The sequence below is a fragment of the Heterodontus francisci genome, chromosome 32, assembly GCF_036365525.1.
Source record: "Heterodontus francisci isolate sHetFra1 chromosome 32, sHetFra1.hap1, whole genome shotgun sequence".
In the NCBI taxonomy this organism is placed as follows: Eukaryota; Metazoa; Chordata; class Chondrichthyes; order Heterodontiformes; family Heterodontidae; genus Heterodontus; species Heterodontus francisci.
Window position 1 is genome coordinate 50,513,795 of NC_090402.1, and position 10,917 is coordinate 50,524,711.

General features: G+C 48.0%; 1 protein-coding gene across 9 annotated transcripts in view; it reads right to left on the reverse strand.

Moving 5' to 3' along the window:
• Positions 1-838: 838 nt before the first annotated feature.
• The window catches only part of LOC137347802 (torsin-4A-A-like), a 99,190-nt gene continuing 89,111 nt past the window's right edge, over positions 839-10,917 (reverse strand). For 6 of the 9 annotated variants that reach the window (XM_068012796.1, XM_068012788.1, XM_068012787.1 and 3 more), the window contains one exon: positions 839-2,599. In XM_068012796.1, coding sequence (XP_067868897.1) covers positions 1,298-2,566 — 1,269 coding nt within the window. In that variant the 5' untranslated portion in view covers positions 2,567-2,599 and the 3' untranslated portion in view covers positions 839-1,297. Of the gene's footprint in view, positions 2,600-2,993; positions 3,075-3,978; positions 4,064-4,243; positions 4,358-10,917 lie in introns of those variants that run through there. The other 3 variants (XM_068012792.1, XM_068012789.1, XM_068012790.1) reach the window with 3 other exon arrangements.

A 10,917-nucleotide genomic window follows, 5' to 3' on the forward strand; every position in this document is an offset into this window, starting at 1 on the left:
AGAGTGAGGGGGTGTCCAGAGTGAGGGAGTGTCCAGTGTGAGGGGGTGTCCAGAGTGAAGGGGTGTCCAGAGTGAGGGGGTGTCCAGAGTGAGGGAGTGTCCAGGGTGAGGGGGTGTCCAGAGTGAGGGAGTGTCCAGAGTGAGGGAGTGTCCAGGGTGAGGGGGTGTCCAGAGTGAGGGAGTGTCCAGGGTGAGGGGGTGTCCAGAGTGAGGGAGTGTCCAGAGTGAGGGGGTGCCCAGAGAGAGGGAGTGTCCAGGGTGAGGGGGTGTCCAGAGTGAGGGGGTGCCCAGAGTGAGGGGGTGTCCAGAGTGAGGGAGTGTCCAGAGTGAGGGGGTGCCCAGAGTGAGGGGGTGTCCAGAGTGAGGGGGTGCCCAGAGTGAGGGGGTGTCCAGAGTGAGGGAGTGTCCAGAGTGAGGGGGTGCCCAGAGTGAGGGGGTGTCCAGGGTGAGGGGGTGTCTAGAGTGAGGGAGTGTCCAGAGTGAGGGGGTGTCCAGGGTGAGGGGGTGTCCAGAGTGAGGGGGTGCCCAGAGTGAGGGGGTGTCCAGAGTGAGGGAGTGTCCAGAGTGAGGGGGTGCCCAGAGTGAGGGGGTGTCCAGGGTGAGGGGGTGTCTAGAGTGAGGGAGTGTCCAGAGTGAGGGGGTGTCCAGGGTGAGGGGGTGACCAGAGTGAGGGAGTGTCCAGAGTGAGGGGGTGTCCAGGGTGAGGGGGTGACCAGAGTGAGGGAGTGTCCAGAGTGAGGGGGTGTCCAGGGTGAGGGGGTGTCCAGAGTGAGGGAGTGTCCAGAGTGAGGGGGTGTCCAGGGTGAGGGGATTCCCAGAGTGAAGGGATGCCCTCCTGTTTATGGGTAATGCCATGGCTCCCTGACTGAAGATGGTATTCACTCTCACTTACTTTCATGGTGAAGTCACTGCAGCATTAACAAATATTCAACTGGACAGAAACTCAACAGGAGACAGACAGACATTGATTGTTGAGCTCGAGCTCCCCCTCCCCCTCCCCTTCCCTCCCCCTCCCCCTCCCCACAGAGACAATATAAATCAATGGCCCCTGAGCAGCCGGGTCTGGATTAGTGCAAAGAGTGGATTGGCCATTCACACAATGGCGATTACATACACACTCGTGCAACCAGTGAATAGCAGACTGACTGTTTCTGGAGACTGTGAACCTGCTCTACTCCACCTGAATTATTTTAGTGAAAGCATGATCCAGTGACATGAGACAGGTCGTCCAGTGAACCCTATCAAATCCCATGTTGTTGTCAGGTTGATGCACAGTGCGAGAATCTGGCACAGCTGCTCAACGCAACAAGTCTACTTTGGTGCCAACGTGCTTGCAGCCATGAACAGAGTACTGGTGGTTCCCAACTGAGTAATAGTTCAATTCCCTGGACAGCTCATTGAGCTGGGTGGTGTCCGGGTAGAATCCTTCTCTCATCATCTCTTCTAAGAAGCAGTCCTCTATGTGGGTCCTCTCCAGTAAGGTGAATGGTACAATATCTGCATGCTTCCAGAGTGGGTGGAAGTGGGTCAGCAAAGACTGGACAATGAAGAGGAGCTCTTCCGATTTTGTCTGCTGTGGCATCATACCACTGGAAGCATTCTGGAGAACAAACTTTGTTATTTCACCCTGTCCGTAGTTGCTGATTAAGACATACACAGCATTCAGGAACTCATTGGTCTGGTTAGGCTGAAAATAGTTTTGCAGGAAGTCTAACAGGGCCGGATGCATGAACTCCACCTCGTCGAAGATGAGCAGTGGGATCTTCTCCTCCTCCTCTGCCCGGTTGACCATGTCAGAGATGCCCCCTGCCAACTCCTGCTGGCAACTGGTGACATTGTCCTGTGTCGGGCAGTGATGCAGTACAAAGTACTGGTAAACCAGTCGGTCACTCAATACCGAGCGGAAGTGCTTAGCGAGCAGTCTTCCGACCAGGCTCTTTCCAACCCCGACTGGCCCATTGAGAGATAGGACCAGTGGTCTATTGTGAATGTGGGTGGCCAGATAGTCATTAAGCAAATCCATCAGACTGTCAATAGCGACTGCCTGTCCAAAAACCTCCCTCTTGAGTGTTTTCTCCAGCCCTGCCAAGTCATATTTGAGCACATTGTCATCCAGATTCTCAATAGCATTGTATATCTGGAAGAAAACGATAATGCTTAGCAGGAAAAGACAGTTCTTGGCCTTGCTTTTCTTCTTCTCGGGCAAGTACCTCTTGCCGTCATTTGGGTACAGCACTTTGCGTTTTTTACTCGAGCGGTGTCTCTTCGGGGTTTTGATGGGGACCTTCTCGAAGGTGAAGTACTCAGCTGCCTTGGCCCTATGCTTGAAGGCACGCTCTGAGGTCTCTTGCCCCTTGGGAGGCAGATGCCAGCCAGTCCCTGCTCCCTCCGCATCTGCAGGCTCACTCTGTTCCCTGCTAACGTGCCTCCTTTTCATAACAAGGTACTTGTGGCGAATGCGATAGGCGGCTCTCAGCGGAGACGTAACTGTGGAGATCCGTTGCCTGGCAGCAGGCAGGGCTTTGTGCGCTGGTTCCATTGGGGGTCTTGTTACCTCCATTGCCATCTCTCGAACCTCTTAACCCAATCGCTGCTGGACCTGCAACAACAACAACAACAATGTACATTTATATAGCACCTTGTTATGAATAGGTAAGACAGAGACCTAGGGTTCCCTTTCAGCCTTCACCTGGTCTTACTGTAACAGGGTTTAATTTTAAATACACTGTGTTTTAGCTCCCCCTTGGTGAATCCTTACTCACTGCTTTCCAATTATAAGGCAAAGAAACCAGCACAAACAGGTTTTCTTAGGTTTAAAGAAGAAAAGTTGAAATTTATTAAACTTAAACTCTAATTTGGTTAACACCTACGTATATATGACGTGCCTACACTAGCATGCACACACGATACACACATGCAAATAGAGACAGAAAAGAGCAGAAGAAAAAATAAAGTGGAAAAGTTTAAGGCAATATCTGAAGAGTTGATGTTACAGTTCTTTGAGTCATATTCCTTGATTGTAGGTAGATCTTGCTTTTCGTTGGGGTCCAGTATTCTTCTTAAATCTTGTTCACGGTAGGAGACTTTACTCTCTTGGGGTTCATTTCTCTTCAGTGGATTCAGAGGCTTGTGAGAAAGAGATGGGAGCAGACAGTCAGGAGAGAGAGCTTCTCAGTCCAGGAGCAAACAGACACTCTTCCTGAGTTCAAACTGTTTGTACAATTCAGAAAAACCCAGGTTGCCCAGCAGGTTAGTCATGTGACCAGCTGGTTTGACCACGTCCGTTTGTGTATTTGGCCATTTTAGCAGTCAACCTGGAATGCGAGCTCCCCCACCTTCAATGTCTGGTGATCAAATTTCAATTGTGGGTTAAATGTCAGGGAATGGCTGCTTTGTCCTTCCAAACACCGTCTGCCAATATGCAAATATCCCTTACAGCCACAGCTGATCTATCCAACAAGTCCTCCCCTCACTCACAGTTTAAAATCAATGCTCATGACAAAATTAATGTGCCTCATTTATGGCAAGTGGGAGCCTAGCATGACAAGCAATAAAGCAGTAAAAACGTCTTGAGACCCTTCACAAAAGCATTATCAAAGAAAATTTGACACCAAGCCACGTAAAGAGATATTAGGATATGTGACCAAAAGAGGTGGGTTCTTGGAGGAACAGAGAGAGGTAGAGAGGTTTAGGGAGGGAATTCCAGACCTTAGGGCCCAGACAGCTGGAGACACAGCTACCATTGGTTGAGTGATCAAAGTCGGGAATGCGCAAAAGGCAAGAATTGGCAGAACGCAAGGGAAAGAGATACTACATTTATAAAACTGGACAGAGACAGTAGCAACAATTGACCCTCATCAGATACTTCAAAAAACTTGAGTCAGTCTGCCATGTGCTGCGAGAAGAGGCCATTTGATAATTCTGGCCTACGCTCCCTCTCCAGTTTGCTCTGTCACGGCCTCTACCTATTCCCCTCACCTGAGGAAAGGTTCTGAAAGTTTCTTCCTCATCTCCTCCCCGTCAAAGGTAAGCCTGCAGTTGAAATCCCAGACACTGCTGTAAAGCTGCATACTGTCTGCACAATATCAGGAAGTTCATAAAAGTTGTTTCTGCTCTGCAGTGAATTGCCCCTCCCCCTTCCTCCCGCGCGCACACACAGTGCACAGTGAGAAGTGATGAGCCGATCCAATGCTGAAACTATTCAAGGACTAAAGAAGGTTCTTTTAGAGACTAGGGTCCTCACCTGGCCAGGGTGTCCAGAAACAGGAAAGGAGACTGAAATCATTGCACCAGTCCGCAGATCAGCAGGTTAATGCAGAGTGCTCAGACACTGGATCTCTGGTGCCAGAAGCTGGCACACTCCGCAGGCTGCACTACAGTGTGTCAGCGAGCAAGTGTTTTCAGTAGCTGACTTCCTGCAGCCTTTGGAAACTTTTGTCGATTCACAAGCTCCCTGGGCCATACCCCAGCCTCCAGGATTTAAATATCTTACGGGAGAATCATACAGTGCAGAATGAGACCATTCAGCCCATCATGCCTTTGAAAGAGCTATCCAATTAATCCCACTCCCCTGCTCTTTATCCATAGCCCTGAATTTTTTTCCTTTTCAAGTATTTATTCCATTCCCTTTGGAAAGTTTTAGGTAATGTATTCCAGATCACAACAACTCACTGTGCAAAAAATAAATTCCCTCATATCCCTCCGATTCTTTTCGAAATTACTTAAAATCTGTGTTCCCTGGTTACCAACCCTCCCGCCTATCAAAACCCCTCATCATTCTCAACTCCTTTATAAATCTCCTGTTTACCCTCTCCGCTCTAAATAGTTTCAGGGCGGCACAGTGGCGCAGTGGTTAGCACTGCAGCCTCACAGCTCCAGGGACCCGGGTTCAATTCTGGGTGCTGCCTGTGTGGAGTTTGTAAGTTCTCCCTGTGTCTGCGTGGGTTTCCTCCAGGTGCTCCGGTTTCCTCCCACAAGCCAAAAGACTTGCAGGTTGATAGGTAAATTGGCCATTATAAATTGCCCCTAGTATAGGTAGGTGGTAGGGGAATATAGGGACAGGTGGGGATGTGGTAGGAATATGGAATTAGTGTAGGATTAGTATAAATGGGTGGTTGATGGTCGGCACAGACTCGGTGGGCCGAAGGGCCTGTTTCAGTGCTGGATCTCTAAACTAAACTAAACTACAACAATCTCAGCATCTCTTAGCTCTCCACATAATTTGAAGTCCCTCATCCTTTAAAACACTGTGTTCAGTTCTGGTCCCCTTATTACTAACGAGACCCTGGATATGGTGCAAAAAGGATTTACAAGGATGATACAGAACTATGAGGTTCGTACTATCAGAAAAGATTGACAGGATGAGGTACTTTTCCCCAAAAAAGGGAAGGTTGAGATGTGACCTGATGCTGAAGGAGTTTGAGAGGGTTGATATACAGAAGATGCTTCTGCTTGTGGGATAACTGAGAACTATGGGTCATAAATATAAGACAGTCACTAATAAATCCAACCAGGAATTCAGCAGAAACCTCTTTACTCAGAGAGTAGTTAGAAGGTGGGACGTACTACCACATAGAGTGATGGAGACAATTAGGATAGATGCATTGAAGGGATAGGTAGATAAGCACATGAGGGAGAAAGGATTAGAAGGATATGTTGATAGGGTTAGATGTAGTAGACATGACCATTGGATTTGGTTTAAAGTCTGTATGCTATTTTGTTTTAATTCATTCTCAGGATGTGAGCGTCACTGGCAAGGTCAGCACTTTTTTCCCATCCCTAATTGCCCTAGAGAAGGTGGTGGTGAGCTGCCTTCTTGAACTGCTGCAGTCCATGTTGGGTAGGTACACCCACAGTGCTGTTAGGAAGGGAGTTCCAGAATTTTGACCCAGTGACAGTGAAGGAACGGCGATATAGTTCCAAGTCAGGATGGTGTGTGGCTTTGAGGTGAACTTGCAGGTGGTGGTGTTCCCATGCGTCTGCTACCCTTGTCCTTCTAGGTGGTAGAGGTCACGGGTTTGGGAGTGTAATAGACACAGTAAACGGTTTAAGTGTAGGCAGTGTAAACTTTGTTGCAATGGGAGCCAAGTGTATCGCAGTGGGTTGTGTAGCTGGTTGGACTAGGACTGGGCTCCAGCTGTCCCCCTATGTCCAGATGTGAAGAGTAGGATCATTACATTGTGCCAGGGTACTGGGACCTTAGATAGCACTGGGATACTGGCCCAGAGCTCTGTGTGTGTGTGTGTGTATGAGTGATGTGAGTCTATTCACATGTGCAGGCCAGTGTTTCCTTTAAACAGAATGCACCAATTGGAAGCCTATGAGACATGACTATGAGACCCTTGGCACGAATCTAGAGGAAGTCCCTTACCAGTGTACAGTCCAAATGTTGACTCTACAATGCCTGTGTGCTTTCTACTCGACTCACAGCTCAGAGCCTACTCCCTCTTATAAACTGATTCAATAGTTCTCCAAGCTTTCTCCAGGTGGAGCCATCGCTGGTTTGACTCAGTCTGGAATGTAGATAAAGTCGGTGGCAAATGTAGGCCTCAGGCCTGGCTCAGTGTGTAGCCCTCTTACCCGTGAGTCAGAAGATTGTGCGTTCAGGTCCCAATCCAGGGATTTATGCACAAAATCCATGTGGATGCTCCAGGGCAGTACTTGGAAGGAGGGCAGGGCAGCTAGCCCCAGTGTTCTAGTCAATATTTATCCCTCAACCAACATCTTAGAAACACCTTATCTTGTCATTTTCTCATTACTTTGTGTGGGAGCTTGCTGTGCATAGATTGCTGCTACATTACAACAGTGACTATGCTTGAAAAATACTTCATTGACTATAAAGCACTTTGGGACATCCTGTGGTGGTGGAAATTCTTTCTTTCGCTGCCAGTACCAGGTGTCATGGGAATGTTTTTTTTTTCTCTGTTTAAAAACTAAGGGGGAGTTCGGTGTGCCTTTAAGACTGAGAGTTTATTTCTCTGAACAGTGTGTGCAAGCAGCAAGCCTGTTCCTAAGCAACAGCAAGAGGGATGAGGTTACATGCTGTATTGTATCAGTTTGACTGTGGGTAAGACTGGCTAGAACTGGTTTAAACTGGCAGGCCAGAGAAGTGACTCTCCTTGAAGGAAGAATTTGTCTCTCACAGCAGAAAATCTACATTGGCCTACAGGCTGTGTTTTGCTTAAAGAGGAAAAGACCCCTGGGAAGGAATCTTTGCATTGTTGGAGGTAGAAAATTCCTTTTTACTTCCAGTGTCTAAGAAGTCTCTGCCTCAGGAGTGACTTTCTGTTGCCTTTTGTGTTTCTGGGAATTCTGGAATTCTCAGGAAAGCTTCCACTGATAGACTGCTAATTCAAAATCTAAATAGACCTGTTGTTATACTCCTTGTTGAAAGATCTGTGTGACGCCTGGTGTAGCTGAAGTACTGTGAATGCCTATCCATTACAGACTGTTCATCAAACTCGCCTGGAGACTTCATGTGGAATCTAACTATTCGACTCTGGGACACCTCACCAAACTGGGAACATAACCCATCAGGACCTACAACCCAGTTATTTTATTATTCCAAAGAAACAGCTCAAATTTAAAACATAATTTTTAAAACTGGTTAACCGTTGCTTTTTTTGAATGGGTGTGTCTGTGCATGAGGGCGAGGAGGAATAAAAAGTTATTGTCTTTTTAGACATAGAATTATCTCAATAGTGTTTAAGATATAGTTTTTTAAATAAATAGTCAATTTGTTGTCGTTTAAAGAAACCTGGTGTGACGTGTTTTATTCGGAAGGTTAATAAAGTGTTTAATTTGGCTAATTTCCAGTAGGTGGGAAACTTTAATAATATGGTGTGACCTATGGAGTAACGGGACTGAATTGACAGTGCATTTCTCCTGCCTGGGTCGTAACACAGGTGATCATACAATACAGTCCTGATCTTACTTTGATCAATCATTCAGTTTTATCTTCATGGGTTCTGTGTCTCTATGTGAGGTCCTGGAGCTCCCCCAAGACACAGGCCTGTCAAAAGGAACGTGACTCATGTGCAGACCCCCACATGGTGCATTATGTGACTTAACTGGACAGATTCAGCCAGGACTCTCACTAGACTAGAGTTACTGCATGGGCACCTTCAAAGCTACACTGCCTGTTTCAAAACTAGCTGGGTGGCTATCTTTGTGAAGTTTCTATGCTGCAAAGGAACGGAACCCAAGATTCCGAGACCTCAGGGATGCAACAGCAAAGGGGGGGGGGGTGGGTGGGCATGTTAGGGGCTGGGGGGAGAGGTATCATTTTGTGTGAGATTCCATTTCATTCCTTCTCCTCGCACATCTGGATTTCCAGAAATACCAGGGTGAGGGAGAGCGGGGACAGAATACATCCAATTGCAAATGGGCTGGTGAATTATAACACCCACGCAAATGAGGGAAATATGTCACAAGAAAGGTATGCTCAACCTGTGTAAAACAGTGGTTTGGCCCCAGCTGGAGTATTGTGTCCACACTTTTGGAAGGATGTTAAGGCATTGGAGGGGGTGCAGAGGAGATTTATTAGAATGGTACCAGGTATAAGGGACTTTAGTTCTGTGGAGAGTGGAGAAACTGGGATTGTTCTCCTTAAAGCAGAGAAGGCTAAGGGGAAATTTAGTAGAGCTGTTCAAAACTTTGGCATTTTTTGATAAGGTAAATAGGAACAAACTGGTTTCATCCGCAGGGCACAGATTTAAGGTAACTGGCAAAAGAACCAGAGGGGAGATGTGGAGGCATTTTTTTATGCAGTGAGTTGGAAGGGCGGTGGAAGCAGATTCAATAATAACTTTCCAAAAGGAATTGCATAAACAATTAAAAAGGAACATTTGTTGGGCTCCTTGGGATGGGATCAGGGAAATGGGACTGTATTGTATGATCACCTGTGTTACGACTCAGGTGGGAGTAATGCACTGTCAGTTCAGTCCCGTTACTCCACAGGTCACAGCATATTATGAAAGTTTCCCACCTACTGGAAATTAGCCAAATTAAGCAATTTATGCGACTAGTTCTGATGAAAGGTCACTGACCTGAAACATTAACTTTGCTTCTCTCTCCACAGATGCTGCGAGACCTGCTGAGTATTTCCAGCACTTTGTTTTTATTTCAGATTTCCAGCCTCTGCAGTATTTTGCTTTTACTTTATGAAACTAGTTGGATAGATCTTTCAAAGAGCCATCACAGGTATGATGGGCCAAATGGCCTCCTTCGGTGCTGTATGATTCTGTGACGCATCTTCTACCACATGCATCCTGGCAATGTCAGCCTATGGGATGGCTGTGCCTCCCTGGCACCCAACATTGCCAAGGGCGTCAGGCTGTCTTTTCAAAAGCCAACAGCCTGTTCGGAGAGCCCCGACTGCCAGTGAATGTGGCCGTGGTGTAGCTATAAGTTCAGCTCCCCTCCTATCTCTGGGCCCACTACACTGCGATGAGGCGATGCAGCTTGACCTCTGACCCCGAGAGCTGGCTGGGACCCTGCTATTGGTTTAACTGCCCTCCAGGAGTGGGTGAGCACTCCGGATCCAGAATTTGGGATGCGAGTTGAAGGTACCACCTGGCCCCACATCCACCCCCTGCCCCACGAGGATGAATTTCTGTGTGTGGATGAGTGTGTCAGGAAGCATGGGGTTTATCCCCCAGATTCTACAGCGTTGGCCATGCCCACAAGTCTGGGGAGGGTGGTGGTTGTGGTGGTGCCCGAGGTTCCTGTGGCATGAGGCAGTCCCCTGGCTGCAGAGCTCACCAAACAAAACCCCCACCCCCATTGCCCAAACATGTGCTACATGTCTGATGCAAGAGCTGTGGTCTGTCACCTGCTACTGAAGGAGCTGCAATAGATTCCGAAGGCAGGCTGCTTCCTGTCCACTAGACAAGCTTGGCTCAGGAACCCCCTTTCCCAGAGTTGCAAATAGGAAATTCATGCAATAACCCAGCTCCTTCCCCACCCCAAGCCTCCACACAAAGAGAGCTGCAGAGGAAACCACACCAAGTTCCACTCACCTACAACCTCTGTGCTCGCTGACATACATTGGTTCCTGGTCTGGCAACACTTTAATTTTAAAATTCCGATTCTTCCCTTCCCTGACTGCTGTCACCAGTTCTGGGGATAGGCTATCAACCAATATTCACTATAAGCTCACTGACTCCCACAGCTACCTGGACTACATTTCCTCACACCCCACTTTCTGCAAGGACTCTGTTCCATTCTCCCAGTTTCTCCATCTCTGTCACATCTGTTCGGACGATGCGATCTTCCATACTAGCACTTCTGACATGTTTTCAGTTTTCTTTACCTGGGGATTCCACCCCCCCCCCCCCCCCCCCCCCCCCCACTGTGGTTGACAGGACCCTCAACCGTGTCTGATCTATTTCACACATGTCTGCTCTCACGCCTTCCCCTCCTTCCGAGAACCACGATACGGTTCCCCTTGTCCTCATCTCCCACCCCACCAGTCTCTGTATTCAACAGGTCATCCTCTGCCATTTCCACCAGCTCCACTGTGATGTCACCACAAAACACAACTTCCCCTCCCCTTTCTTACAGCACCTTTCCACGCAAGTGCAGGAGATGTGACACCTGCCCTTTTACCTCCTCCCTTCCCACTGTCCAGGGCCCCAAACTCTCCTTCCAAGTGAAGCAACGATTTACTGTACTACTTTCAATTTAGTATACTGTATTCACAACTCACAATGTGGTTGCCTCTACAGTGGGGAGACTAAACACAAACACCTCCATTCAGTCAGCAAGTGTGACCTTCAGCTTCCTGTCACGCGTCATCCCATTCTGTCCTTGGCCTGCTTCACTGTTCCAATGAAGCTCAATGCAAGCTGAAGGAACAGTACCTCATCTTTTGACTGTGCACTTCACGGCCTTCCAGACTCAACATTGAATTCAACA